This window comes from Salminus brasiliensis, chromosome 17 (genome assembly GCF_030463535.1).
Source record: "Salminus brasiliensis chromosome 17, fSalBra1.hap2, whole genome shotgun sequence".
Lineage (NCBI taxonomy): Eukaryota > Metazoa > Chordata > Actinopteri > Characiformes > Bryconidae > Salminus > Salminus brasiliensis.
This window is the reverse complement of record NC_132894.1, coordinates 4,908,750-4,924,053: the sequence shown is the minus strand read 5'-3', so window position 1 is coordinate 4,924,053 and position 15,304 is coordinate 4,908,750. Positions and strand designations below refer to the sequence as shown.

Here is a 15,304-nt window from a genome sequence, read left to right as displayed (position 1 = left end):
CAATGACTGACTTTGACAGAACATGAAGACTCAAGAAGAAGCTTTTATAACATAAATAAAAAATATAAATAAATATAAGTTTCTGCCTGGATTTGATTGTTGTCGTTAACAAAACAACAGGATGAGACGGTACAGAAGACGAAGAACCATCTGACTACCTGAGCAGCTTACGTTACTCCCCAGCCCTGCTAATACCGTATACTGCAGCGATATTTTGAGACGGTATGGCAGTATGAAAAGTGGGGATACCGTCCAACCTCTAGCTCTAACAGCAACAGAAAATATGCTCCGGTTAATTTTTGGAGACTCTTTTCTCTTTTTAAGGAAACCCTGTGTGCCCCCGAAATGTAAAACTGTCCCTTGCTGACTCATATCAGTGACTCATTAGTATGTGCCGTGCTCAGTAGCGCAGCCAGCTGCCGTTATGAGGGTGAGATGAGGTCACATTCGTTTACCTGCAGACTGTAGAGACGCTGAGAAAGCAGCAGCACTCGATCATAGAACTGGAAAAGCAGGAAAAAAAGACAGACAATGTAAACACCTGGATCTCTCACAGCATTTCACAGTTTCACTAATACCCATTTAGTTACATATTGGCACGATAATCAGGTGCCAATCAACACGGATTACTGGAAGCTCATGCCTTTAACCGACAGATTATGATCTGGTTTTCCTGAGAAATACCCCAGAGGGAGTGTCTGTGTGAAATGAATATGCATGAAAATGATTCCCGTTTGAATCATTTTCTCGTTTCATGATCCAGTGGAAAGGCACTTACTGTCGAAACTAAATGAAAGATCCTACCATTTAGATAAGAGTCTTATTCAGAGGAATAGGCGAGGTTCGGTGTTACAGTAATGAATGTAAATGAAGAACAGCATTAGCTTCACCAATAGGCTCACCTCCGCCTCCGGAAATCTGGAGTTAGACCAGATCGTGTTCCAGCTGGGAGAGGAAGTGTCATCCTGAGAGTGTGAGACAGAGAGAAGGAGACAGAGATATTGAATATAGATATTGCTTCTCTTATTCCTTTAAGAATTAAAGCACTGTTTGTCTCGTAATGCAAACGGAGGTTTCTTCTGAATGTGGTTCCAAATGTGGTTTCTACTTATTTCAGCAATGATTTGACTACACTGTAAATAAGCTCACTTAAGCAAATGAAAAACTGAAAGAGATAGAAATGAATAAACGTGAGAAAGAGACAGAAAGAATAAAGATGAACACACTAAGAAGGAGAAAGAAAAATACAGATACAGAAAACAGAGCTTAACAGAGCGAGAAATGGGGTTGTGTGAAGGGGGGGGGGGGGGGGGGTGTTGCGTGTCTCACCGTCTCTTCCAGTCCCTGACTCGCACAGATCTCTTTCAGCTGGGGGTCAGAACTGGCCCGCTGACTCCTCTCTCTGGACTTTCCTGATCCACTCGAGCGCTTCTTTACACTGCCATCTATTTTCACACAAACACACACTTTTCATTTTTGCAACTTTCATACAATTACAGCCATTAAACACTGTATCTATCTAAAAAAGTCAGTCTGTCATGTCATTTTGATTTGAGGACCATTTTGATTGGAACATTAGTATTATTATTATTTTTTTGTAATGTTCAGATAATTCATAACAGCAATCAGACGAGGTGCGTTGGCTCTTACTCTTCTGAAGTATAGTGGGACTGCTATCATAGCCCCCAAACGTGTCCGCTCGCTTGGGCAGCACACTGAACCCGGAGCCTGGGCTCTGATTGTCCTCAGAGTGTGGAGAAGCTCCTCTCACACCAGAGGCCAGCAGGTTCTGCAGGTTCTCAACTAGAGGAAAAAAAAAACAAGAAGAATGGTGTGATCATTTGTTTACAAGAACTTAATATTGATATTGTCTGACAAACAGTCTCTTTTGCATATAAATATTTAAGCAACCTTGGCCTAAATGCTGACCCGTCTGATTTGAAAGACACAGCCCTGACTTTCATTAATATGTATAATGCAGCTTGTCTATGGCAGTCTGTGCAGTAAAGCAGTTGGAAAGAAGAGCCATGAACATGTGAGGTCAGAATGTTGGATGCTCACCACTCCACCTTATCCCCAACTCATCCCATCTCATCCCAAATCACTGGACAAAGCGGCATCATTCCACAGCTCAATGCTGGGGGCTTTATACCCCTCTAGCCCATGCCCTGCATTAGGCATTTTGCCTATAGGTTTATGTTTATCTGCTCCAGAGAGCCCTATTCTATTGGCAGGGCTTCTCTATAGGGACTAGACGAGCTGTGCAAGCACATCTATGCATCCATTTCAGCAATGAGTGCAATGGGTTAAGAAATCAGATCTTTCCCAGAATGGCCAGCACAAGGCCGTAAGTATTTACCCTCAGTAATGGCGCCTTTAAGCAGTTGCTCCCCCTGCTGGAGGTCGGATGCGTCTCCACGGAGCAGCAGGCGAGACCGAGAGGTCACGTCCTCCACACCAGGCACAGAGTCAGTCAGCTCAGCAAACAACTGCAGCTTCTCCGTCAGAGCCTGTGTGATCTGAGCATCCTTCACGGTCAGACGGTCTGAGAGGAGGGAGAAAGGTAAAGTCCTTTATTTTAAACGAAGGAAATACAAAACACTCATTTTGGGTGGTAACACAAGTCGACAAGCTTTATTTGTGATATAACTTGACTTAACCGGAGAAACCTAAAATGCAACCTAGTGCTGGATGGCATCTTTATATTTTTATCTCTGCATTAATTATTAATAGCATTAATTAAGTTTATGCACAGTTTTGTTTTATCAATCAACAGTGTAACACTAAAGACAATACTGGCTGCAAGATCAATACGAGCATACATTCAGACTGGTGCAAAAGTGTATTGAACAGCTGCTCCCTCTAGTGGCGAGAACCTCCCAATCCTCCCAATCCCATACACTGGACTTCACCTTGGATTTCCCTGAACCGCAGCACTCTTGCGCCTTCTTCCTCACTGAACAGCCTCTCCTCTGTGTGTGGGCAGCTGAGAAAACACACAAACACACACAAAGGAAGAACATTTAATGATTGATTAAAAATTGTAAATAACTGCTATTATATGTTGGGCTGTCAATATTGAGACTGGAAGGCCTCAGGAGGACCATCAAATCAGGAATGGCTTTCGGAGCTGGGGAAGGTAGCTGCTTATGAAAAACTCTTTCAAATTGCTGGAGAGAATGGATCAGTACTATAGTTAAGGGGGGGGGGGGTACCTAGAACACTATAATATGCTTTAAAGCATTTATAACTACTGCCTGTGAGCGAGGTTTTTTATTTAACACCAAGATGCTGCTGGGGACTGTGTACTAAGCATTTTATGCAGCAATATAGCTGAGGGTCTTTAAAATTTATTGAACTTAAAGTGGAACTGATCAGAACTGATCATTGCCATGAGCTACACACATTCTAACTATAAGACACATCTTATACAAAAATAGTTTAATTTAGTTTAATTAAAATAGTTTAATTTAACACAAAATCTGCAAATTCCTCAAAAGAATATCTATTTTTGTTGTGTTTTGCTGTACTTGAGGTGCTCTGAGGTGCAGCTCCAGCACCCTACCTCTCCACAGCCTGGCGGATTTGTGTGATCCAGGAGTTGCGATCCTCCTTGGAGGACGTGTGGATCTCGTACATCTCCGGCTCGTTGGAGGAGGCGCAGATGAGGAACATGGCTTTCTCCTCATGAGCCACCTCCCTCACGATCAGCTTCTGCAGAGAGATCACTGACGGCTTGCTGTCCTGAAAACGAGAAGCAAATCAAACCCAATCAAATCAAAAGCACTTTACATGGACAAAAGTATTGGGACACCTGCTAATTCATAGTTTCTTCTGATATCGAGGGCTCATGCCCAACAGCCCAACTCATCCCAGAAATACCACCATCATTCCAGAGAACAGTGTTCTTCAATGCTGAGGGGCTTTATACCCCTCTAGTCCAGCCTGGCGTTAGGCATGGTACCAATATGTTCATGCTTATCTGCTCTGGAGAGTCCTATTCTATTCAAGCTCGGTGTGTGTGTGCATGTGAATTTGCACACGTGTCAGCAATGGGTGTTGCAAATAAAGGACAGACACCCTGGTGGAGCTTTTAAATCAAGGTTCGAGTTTGGGTTTATTTTATTTGTCCTTTCAGTTGCATTTTGCGGGCAGATTCATTCTGATGGAGCCGTAGTGGCTGTTGATCACACTTCCACTTTTGACTAGTGATGGATATCTAACCATAATCTAGCCATTCTAACTTCTCTGTTCCAAAGAACTGCTTTCAGCTATGCAATTTACATAAAAGCATGTGACTGGATGAGCCACGACAGAGCACGGCTACAGAAGCCTTGCTGTTTTTTGAGACTTTGGTTATTTCTGTGTCTACATGCTGATCGGCTCTGCTACAGCTGCCACTGTGTATTGAGTTACAGTAATGGAAGAATGGCTGAACTTACCACAGCAGAAAACACATATCTCTGGTCCTTCTCTTGTAACAGCAGCAGCACATCTGTGAGCAGCACAGCTAGAATGTCTGTAAAGAAGAAAAAGACAGTACGGCAATATGGTGAGATTTTGTTATGGGCATAAAATACAGCATAATGTGTGTCAATAAATGGACGCAGAAATTAAATCATAAAAAGGAACATAACTGGTTCTGTTTAACTGAATTTAGTGCAGTCAGCTGTTTAAGAAACACTACAGGTGTTCCCTTTGCCTTTTTTAGACATGGTGACACCGCTGCCACTGATATGATTTACATTTATTTTACTCAAATGAGCAGAAAGCTAGTGGTCATCTGCTCCAGTAGAGGGCAACAGTGTAAGAGAGGGTGAGGCAGAGGTGGTGAACATTATGAATGCAGACTGTGTGGCACCTTATGTGGAGTATCATCCACTGAGCGGTTTATCTGATTCAGGAAATTGCTCGTTTCCTTCCGTAAAACACATTTATGCTGCTCTTGATTTTTTAAGGAGGCTTTTACTTGTTAAATGTGACTTTTTAGCATGATGAAATCTGATTTTCTGCAACAAACTACTCTAAATACTGGGAGCAGGTACCAGACAGACAAACCAGAAATAGATTAGCTTATCAGCATCAGGAATCTCATATCAGTCAAGCACAAAATACAACATCTCCAATCTTTCTATAAAATCTCCTTCACTGGAACTGATGCATTTGGAAAAATTTCCAAACTTCCAAAGAAAACGTTCCTTTTTTAAAGAGCTTGGAGAAGAAAAACAAATAGATAAAAAGTACCTTTCAGCCTGCCAGAGGCAGCCTTCCAGTTGACCATGCCCTCGTACAGCAGGTTGCGCTTGCCCTGCGTGAGGTCCTCCTTCCGAAATATTCGCCCGTCTTTGATCTTGCCGAGGGACCTAGACTCCATCTTTGAGGCGATCTCTTTGAGGCGCGTCTCTTTCTCGTACAGGCTGACCTGAGCGTCCACCTGCACGATGGTGTCTTTGATCAGGTCCAGCGCTCGAGCCAAATCCTCATGCTCCTCAGTGCCAGCTGTGGAGACACCAAAGGAGAAGGGACAGGGAGAAGATCAGGCAAGCACTGAATAAAACACTACAGGACTGCCATCAGAGAGTATGAGCATTCTCTCAAATCTAATACTGGGGACGGTCTTCAATAAGCCTCTAATGGTTGGGGTAAGAAACACACTGATAGCAGTGCTGGTGATGCTGTCTATGAGATATGAACAGTATTAACAAAACTGATTTATGATACAAGATTTTTAAATACATTATAATGATAATAAACACACACTTCATGTCAAGCTTGTTCAAAAACATTTTCCTCATCAGTTTGAACTTTAATGCTTTTTAATAAAATTCTTCGTAATTGACACCTTTTCTTCAACAGGGCTCTCAGAAATGATTCAGAAATAAGCCAATTTTGCATTTCAATCCCAACCTTCTGTGTACTGAAGCAGCCGCTCCACGAGGACAGGGTACTTGGTGATGCGCTGTGTTACAAGCAGGATACACTCCGGAACACCAAGCCGCCGCACAATAGATAAATGACTGATTCTCTGAAAAACGAACACAGCAAAGCTTAGCAAAGATCACAAGGACAGTCAGCAGCTAATAAAAAGGCAAGTATAGCACAGTGTTCAGCAGAATGCAAAGCTCAGCTGCAGGGGAACAATCAGACCCATTCTGATGCATTTTAAGGTTTGTACTCGAACAACAGTTAGATACATGTTATATTACATATTAACATTATTTTAATCAAAGATCAAAGGCTAAGAGAAGGCTACTAGCATATCGATGCTGTCTAATAAAAAAATATAGCTGCTTCTGTACACTGTGTAAATAATTATGGATGAACAGACCAATAAAAATACTATAATTCAAATATATTCAAAGTCACTATTTTTAGAAATACATGTTTTTCATTGGACAACGACGACAAACTCTTTGATAAACAGATCAAACATGAATGCTCCCTCCAAATGCCTCTGAACATAAATGAATAAAAACAAGCAGATGCATCTTTTTATCAAACTGCATTAAAAATGAAAGCGTATAAGAACTTGGGGTCTAGACTCCTGTCCTGCGATACGTCTGTACCTTTATTAAGTTCTGGAACTTCTTGTTGCTCTGCAGCTGCTCTTTGTAGAAGCTGACGGCTTCTGTGTGACGGCTGCAGAAAGCGCTGTAACTTTCCTTCATTCGTTCACCACAGTCACCTGAAAACTGCATGAAAGAGGGGGGGGTTATTACATTTCAATAAGCCGAAGTGAAACTGGACTGGAGTTATTAAGATTTACTATTTGGCACCTCTTATTAATCATTCGAAATTTACCATGAGTCGTTGAGTAAGCACTACAAATGACTGAGCATTTATCACACCAATACTGCCAAGTCACTTGCGCGTGGTTCTGTACCTGCTCAGTAAGAATATCAGCAACTCTGTCGATGGCGTAGTTGCGCTCGCTACCCGGCTGCAACGACTCTTGGCGCCGCTCTTTAAGGCGGGACAGGAAGTGGCCATGCAAATTCAGTAGACTATCCAGTCGTGGAAAGAGACAATCCAGTCTGCGCTCGTCCAGCTGCAGCGTCTCACGCAGCTCGTGCACATACACACGCAGCATGATCTTCAGCGTGCGCACGTGGTGCATCTCCGTCTGGATCAGCTCTGAAACACATTCACATCCATGTTGAACTGAATACAGCAATGTACAGCACACTGCTGGTCCACACTTTTCTAAATCAGTATTTGTGCTCCACAGGGATCAAACCCACCACTTGAGGATTGCTCACACTGTGTTAGCAGCGTATATGAATGGATGACATGGTGAAAAGTGGTCAAAAGGGTAGCCAAAATCCACCACTCATACAAGAGCTTTACAAAATGTTCTTAAATATACAAGCAGATGAATAATTTTCACATACTTTAGTAGACCATCATTAGCTCTCGATAAATGACTGGTTTATCTATTTATTTCTTTATTGTAGTCACTCGAATTGTTACAGCAACAGGTTAACAAATGTGTGTATTACTTATTCCATATACATCAAACTATACAGTCAATAAACTGGAGTACTGAAAAGTACTGAATAAAAATGAAGCATGCAAGGCATATTAATTACAAAAATTATGAAAGGGGGGGGGTGCTGAAAAAAATTGTCAATTTACTTTACTTTTAATTATAAAACCAGCTATCAATGTTCATAGTTACATAAAGATTTAATTTAAATTAGTTTAGTGGTTGATGACTAATATATATATATATAATATATATATAGCAAAATCAAAACACTTCAGAAGCAAAGATCACCCAGAATAGAGTACCCGTAGAGATGTGCCAGGTCTGTGGTGACCATTTTTTTTTATTTATCCTTTGAATTAAAGAGAATATTTATTTCATAGCGTACAGCTTCACTGTACACTTAACTTCGTTATTCAGGTTAAGGCAATCAATTGTTACACAAAAGCAACTGCAGCAAACTTGCCACACCTTCCAGGCAGAGGCTGTGGAGCAATAAGAATATTAAGAAAGGTGTGTTAGGCTTTGAGATAAGACACAGTAAACACACTCACCATATATAACGTCCTGCCTCTTGATCATGTCTTTGGAATGTTTCTTTAAGAACTGTTGCTCCACAGCCAGACTCCACGACTCCACCTCAAAGTCCTGAGCCATTCCATCCAGTTCCTGCCGAACACTGGAATAGTGCACCTCTGTGGAAAAAACACACACAGCTATATAGTATATTGAACATGATTTAGATGTGGTCAGAAGCGATACAAGTGATCAGAAACTTTATTGATAGGTTACTGTTATTAACTATGATATGAACACAGTTATAAGAACACATGGTTACTGATCTTAGGGGCTGATCTCTATGAACTCTAGAAAATGTAGGGATTTCTTTTAGTTCCACCAACAGCTCACCTGATTTACTTTAATGTGACTGATTAGATAAACTAGGTACTAAATGGCAACTGAAAACACTGGACTTAATTAGAATAAATCCTTAGTTAATTAGCAACATAATATGCAATAACAAGATTTGACAACAAAACATCATAATACTTGAAATACAAAAAAATATAGCATTTTATTTGATGCAAAGGCATCACTGAGTCAAATTGAATAAATACTACTAAAAACCTAAACTAAATAAAGCTTAATATTTCTTACTGCACTAAACCCAGTTAAACAGACCCAGTTATAACTTGGTCAATGTTTTTTAATCACTGACTACACCCGTGACATACTAAATACATACTATGATGCAACTAACATTATATATTACAATACAGTCAAAATACTGTCATATTGCCTACTATATTTAGAGCAAATGACCTCACTAATTTAATTCATTAGCTAAAGCTGTGCACAATTGCAAGGACTTTCCAACACTGAACTCAGCTGTAACGCAGGTAGAAGGGCAGCACAACTGTGTTCCACCTCTCCTGCTGGAGAGAAGAGAGAAAGCGCTCACCTTCTACGATGATGGGTTCAGCAGTAGACGGAGCGAGGGAGATGACGTCCTCTGCGAACCGCTTTATCCTGAAACCATCCACGTCATCCATCTCCCCTGCAATAGAGCTGCAAACCAACACAGTCCTGAGAAAACACACACTCGTGCAAAGCAGCAATGCACTGGAGCAAGTTGAGAGATGAGCAGCTCCCTTAATTACACCATAAGTCTCAGACACTCTCTACAGGTCACTGCACCACCAATATACAATACAAACCACCTAATTTAATAAGCTCAAAGATTATAAAGCATTGAGGTGTTTGTGAAGCCATAAATATGTATAAAGTGCAACTCTTAGGAGGTTTGAACATTAGGCTTCACTGCACATCTATGGTCAGGGCAAGTGGCTCTGGCTCTAACCTGGAGCTGCTGGTGCTGCTGAGCGGCTGGGTGCTGCTGGGGGCGGCTGGCTGGGTGCTGGGTCCTCTGGACGGGACGGTCATGCCTGGAGCACTGCGGGCAGAGCGGCTGGAGCCATCGGCGGCCGGAGCGTGCAAGTGTGTCTGCGGAGTGGCGAAGTAGGGTTCCCTGGGTGCTGCGGTGAGAGAAGAGGGGTCAGAGGATCGACAGTAATGACGGAGCCAAGAGCGCGGGACGGAGCCCAAGAAACGGCAGGTCAGCAGGTCGCGGTGCAAAAGCACCCTAACGCCCACCCTGCGAGACAAACCCCATGAGGCAGAGGGGTGGGCAGATTTCTTCTGAGGTGCACGGTGGCCTCGGATCGCCAACTCCATAATGCATCACTCCTGGCGGCAGACAGGTGCAGTTAAAGGCCACCACAGCACTGAAGCGCTTTATAAAGGGAAGGGAAGAGCAAATTCTGGAAGTAACGCCCCCTTTCACCTTTCGGCTGCGTGGTCCTGTCCTGCTGGACATGTGATTGTTTTTTGTGTCTCACGGTGAGATTAACCAGAGCAGAGAGGACTAAAGCACAGGCTGCTGTAATGGAGTCGTGCTGGTTCTCCTGAGGGAGCTCTAACAGGGTCTAATCAGCAGTATCCTTCTCAAATACACACCTACCCCTCAGCATGTTTAGGCAGAAGAATATGCAGTTAAAAGGCAGTATGATGGATGTGAGCATGTGCAGGAATTGACTTTAATATGACTGTAGAACTTTAAAAGGTGTGACATTATTAAGATTTAATAAAATAATGTAATGCATTTCATTTATATAAATATGTAATGTAATATGTCATTTAAATATCATAATTAATTTCCATCTTTTATTAAAAAATATATTTTTAATGGTTAATGGTGTTATGCTATACTCAATATTATATATAATTATTAATATTATAAGAGTGTTATATACAGTCATGCCCGAAAGTATTCATACCCCTGTCAAAGTTTGACTTAAATTTACTTTTATTTAACCAGAAATTATATTTTTGCCTGGAAATGACACAGGCATCTCCCAGAAGATAACACGATGATGTACAAGAGGCATCATTGTGGGAAAAAATATTTCTCAGCTTTTATACACATTTGAACAAAAAGTGGCATGTCCAAAATTATTCATACCCTTCTCAATAATTAATAGAAAAGCCTTTATTGGCTATTACAGCAATCAAACGCTTCCTGTAATTGCTGACCAGCTTTTTGCATGTCTCCACTGGTATTTTTGCCCATTCATCTTTAGTGATGAGCTCCAACTCTTTGAGGTTCGAGGGTCTCCTTGCCATCACCCTGATCTTTAGCTCCCTCCACAGATTCTCAATTGGATTCAAGTCAGGACTCTGGCTGGGCCACTGCAAAACATTAATGTTTTTGTCTGCTAACCATTTCTTCACCACTTTGGCTGTGTGTTTTGGGTCGTTGTCGTGCTGAAATGTCCACCGGTTCCCAAGGCCAAGTTTCTCTGCAGACTGCCTGATGTTGTTGTTGAGAATCTTGATGTATTGCTCTTTTTTCATGGTGCCATTTACTGCGATCAAGTTCCCTGGTCCATTGGCTGAAAAACACCCCCAAAACATTAGGTTCCCACCACCATGTTTGACAGTGGGGATGGTGTTCTTAGGGTTGAAGGCTTCTCCTTTTTTACGCCAAATGGTGCACACATCATTGTGGCCAAACAATTCAATTTTTGTTTCATCTGACCATAAAACAGAACACCAGAAGTCTTCTTCTTTGTCCAGATGAGCATTTGCAAAGGTCAAGCGGGCTTTTGTGTGCCTTTTCTGGAGAAGTGGTGTCCTCCTTGGCCTGCGTCCGTGGAACCCAGCAGTGTGCAGTGTCCGTTGAACTGTCTGCCTTGAGATGTCGCCACCAGCAGAGTCCAGATTCACCAGGATGGCCTTGGTGGTGATCCTTGGATTTTTCTTCACCTCTCTCACTATTCTCCTGGCCAGCACAGGTGTCACTTTTGGCTTCCGACCACATCTTCTGAGATTTTCCACAGTGCGGAACTTCTTGTATTTTTTAATAATACTTTGCACTGTAGCCACTGGAACTTGAAAACATTTTGATATGGCTTTATAGCCCTTTCCTGACTTGTGAGCGGCCACAATGCACAGCCACAGGTCCTTAGTGAGCTCCTTTGTCTTAGCCATGACTGTCCACAAACCAACTGCAGAGAGCTGCTGTTTTTCTCCTGTTGAGTTGATTAAAACAGCTGTTCCCAATGAATCAGGGTAATTAGGATGCTTTAAAACAGCTTGGACTATTTGGAATGGTATAGAACTTTGGATTTTCCCATATACTGTGACAGTTTTCAAAGGGTATGAATAATTTTTGACATGCCACTTTTTGTTCAAATGTGTATAAAAGCTGAGAAATATTTTTTCCCACAATGATGCCTCTTGTACATCATCGTGTTATCTCCTGGGAGATGCCTGTGTCGTTTCAAGGCAAAAATATAACTTCTGGTTAAATAAAAGTAAATTTAAGTCAAACTTTGCCAGGGGTATGAATACTTTCGGGCATGACTGTATATATATATATATATATATATATATATATATATATATATATATATATATATATATATATATATATATATATATATATAGTGTTCTCTAGACGTGTGCTTTGTAATATGATCTGTACCTCAGGTTGATCATAGAATTTTCTAGATAGAAAAACACACACACACACACACACACACACACACACACACACACACACACACACACACACCATCTTCATCCTATACCAATTCCCACCTCTGCTGTGGTCACAGTAAGAGGGACTTAACGAGCTCATCCAGAATGTCGGAGAAAGCACCAGAAAGTCTTGCAGAGAGAAAATGCTACAGCCGTCTGTATCCACAGGACACAAACTAACATTACCACAGCCCTGATGCTCTGCACCTCTACGACTGAGAGCAGCTGAGCGTTCATGGAGAATTTTGATTTCAATATTTACTTAGTTTCGAGAAAATCATAAGCCTGGTGCTTCAGCATCCAAGTCTAACTACTTAAACAGCTGTGATGACCACAGCAACCGGCTTCTCGTCAGATTGACAAATGCCTCTGAATCAGAGATATGTGAGCAATCTGAGAAATGCGTGCTAGCAGCTCATGATGGCTGTGAAAACAGCAACTGAGACAATCATCAAATTATTCAACCTTCTAAAAATAGTGCACGGGCATGCGTGTGGATAGTCCCACTTTCTACAATGCGATCATTGTCATTAGTGGTTGAATTGATAAGTAATCTCAAGCTGACAGTGGAACTCAGAGGAAAGCAGCATGTTTTCAGGGCAAACGCTGCTGTAATTAGAGTTTACATGATGCAGTGTGCACCAGCTGCTAAACAGAACTTAACTAATTGCAGCGTCGTTTGTTTGTTGACCTTCCCCTGACTGTATCTGATCCGAACCACCACCTTGTATGTTCTGAGAGCCTACCCTGTCTGCAATTGCTCCTCGATGCAGCCTTGTTTGTTCAGAAACTCACACAATCACTGCCCCAATCTGTTCTGGAACCTCCCCCTGACTGTGATTGGTCCAGACTGCTGCCTCATTTGTTGTGAGACCTCTTCCTGGCTGCAGTTGGTCCTGGTGGCAGCCTTGCTTGTAAGCTCTTCCTCTGACTGTGATTGGCTTTGTTTTGAAACATTCCCCTGACTCTGACTGGTCCCAATTGCCACCTTGAGTATTTGACTATGGTGGTCCCGTTTACCTAAACATGCAAAAGGTACTGGCTCACAAGATCTTTTCCTGAAAAAAACATACATGATCTCTACAAGCACTACGAGCATTACTACACTACATTAACCCAGTGTCAGTTTGGGGGTCATACACATTCACACAAATCCTCATCGAGACTGCTGCTTAATTAGCATCCCTGCTACTGTGCAATCGGCTTCTTACTGCAATCCTTCTCAATAAGGCAAGCAGAAAAACAGCGAGTTTGTCTTAATTTGCTGTCAGGGGATCGAGCTGGACCTCGGTAGACTGGTGCAGGCAAGGCATCCATTAAACATAATTATCGCACACAGGAGAGAAGAGCAAAACAAGCGGCCGATAATTGCCATCACCCACACGAAGCCATGGACAAGCTGACCTGCCTTAGCCTCTCCACAGGGCAAACCCCCCCCCCCCCCCCCAAAAAAAAAAAACCAAAACAACTAAAGCTTAGATGATCTAAAATTTAAAAAGCAGAAGGGTTTTTCTCTTATTATTAAACACCAGTAATGAGTGAAGGCCCATTCTCAGCATTCAGATACACCAGGAGACTGCAGTGATCTTAGTTGAGGGACAGCATGATCCAGCATAATAATGGTGCTAATTGAAAGTCATTTGCATAAGTGGTAACTCATTTTAATTCATTTTAAGTACATCAGCATGTTTGACTGAAGGGTTTTAATCAAAATCTTGAGCACTGCTGCTATCTCAATGGCCCTGACAATCATTCACACTTGTACCCCTTGTTTGCATGTGCCCTCTAGGTGTGCAAAGCTGTGGGGTGTCCTATTTCTTTACATTTCTCAAACAGGAGTGCTCATGAGTGCCCCCTATGAGACCTAGATGAGCCCCTCTCATAAATCTGCATCAGATAATGGTTTCGTGAAGGCAATTACCCATGTTCCACTAATATTTCTTGCATAAACCAACCGGAAATTGGAGAAAACTGGAAGACTGGAAACGATTGTCTTTTTCTTGATACAGAAACCTACAGTCGTAGGTTACGAGAAAAAGTACCGTTTAACTTGCCGTAGTGACATTAACGTCTCGTTTTCCTTGAAATGATTATCTGCCGCCAATCACTTAACCATTTCTTCAGCAGCAGCACAGCAAACATACCAGCAACTGTTAAACTCAGCATCGTATCAACGGCGGCATTTGGCATTTGAGCAGCAGCGTCGAATACAGGCGAGGGGAAGATTGGCAGATGTGTGTGACAATTTAGCTCTAAACTCTCAGATATCTTGAATGTCTACGCCCATTTTTACCCACCCTTTGACCCTTTAACTACATGAATGTGCACTTCCAGGAGGGGCTTAAGAAATGGGACAGAGCCTCCACACAGCCCTACGCAGAGGGCTGAGAGATCCATCATTGCAGCACGTATGAAACCTCATGAATTATCAATTATAACAGCTTGTTTTTGAGAGAGTGACAAATCAGTTAAGTCCCAGCTTCCAAAATAGTTCCTGGCTTGGACATGAAAATGACCATAGAGCCTTCGTAGAGCATAATGAGGAGGTTTATTAAACTTTAAACTGTGAATAGATGTTTGAGACTTCGTGAGGCAGGGAGATCTTAACATTAAACATTAACTTACTTAGATTGTGTGACTGGATGGTCCCTGAGGTCTTCTGTGCAAAATCTCTCGTCTGTGAAGGAGGGGGGAGGGCACTTTAGTGATTTATTCATACAGGTTTAGAATTTTGCAGAGCAAAATTAAATATAAAATTCAGATTAAATATAAACAACATTGATAACATTGATAACGTTGATAAATCAGGTGGTGGCAGTGAAATCAAGGTCAACGCTGAAGTGTTTACGCTTAAGATCCCAAGGCCTCACCTTGTTCTTGCTGTTGCTACACTCTGGAAGAAGACTCTTGCAGGTTTTATGGACGTTCACAGCACAGTCTGCAAAGGCAAAGGAGAAACATAGAGAGCTGAAGCTTTTCTTTCTGAACCTGTGTGCCCAGCAAACAGCACGAGCCTCCATTTATCCGGGTCTTTCCCCAGAACAGGATTACGGCATCAATCAGTCAGTCACGGGCCATTATAGGTACAATTTCACACTCGCTCAAGACTGGACATTACATCAAGGTAAGGCCCTAACGGATAAATCAGCTTGGCTGAAATAAAGGAATAGTTTAGTTAGTCAGTTTAAAAAAAATAAACAAGTGAACAAGGTATTA

The 15,304-nt window shown here is 42.0% G+C and overlaps 1 protein-coding gene across 3 annotated transcripts in view; it reads right to left on the bottom strand.

Moving 5' to 3' along the window:
- Positions 1-15,304, bottom strand: part of arhgef18b (rho/rac guanine nucleotide exchange factor (GEF) 18b) — a 59,160-nt gene that overhangs the window by 15,855 nt on the left and 28,001 nt on the right. For all 3 annotated transcript variants that reach the window (XM_072659956.1, XM_072659957.1, XM_072659958.1), the window contains 17 exons: positions 14,959-15,026; positions 14,714-14,765; positions 9,348-9,522; positions 8,949-9,055; positions 8,041-8,181; positions 6,884-7,134; positions 6,567-6,692; positions 5,908-6,025; positions 5,245-5,499; positions 4,443-4,519; positions 3,566-3,744; positions 2,913-2,986; positions 2,360-2,545; positions 1,651-1,803; positions 1,330-1,445; positions 903-965; positions 456-503 (listed from right to left, as the gene is read on the bottom strand). In XM_072659956.1, the coding sequence (XP_072516057.1) occupies positions 456-503; positions 903-965; positions 1,330-1,445; positions 1,651-1,803; positions 2,360-2,545; positions 2,913-2,986; positions 3,566-3,744; positions 4,443-4,519; positions 5,245-5,499; positions 5,908-6,025; positions 6,567-6,692; positions 6,884-7,134; positions 8,041-8,181; positions 8,949-9,055; positions 9,348-9,522; positions 14,714-14,765; positions 14,959-15,026 (2,189 nt within the window). The remainder of the gene's footprint in view (positions 1-455; positions 504-902; positions 966-1,329; positions 1,446-1,650; positions 1,804-2,359; positions 2,546-2,912; positions 2,987-3,565; positions 3,745-4,442; positions 4,520-5,244; positions 5,500-5,907; positions 6,026-6,566; positions 6,693-6,883; positions 7,135-8,040; positions 8,182-8,948; positions 9,056-9,347; positions 9,523-14,713; positions 14,766-14,958; positions 15,027-15,304) is intronic.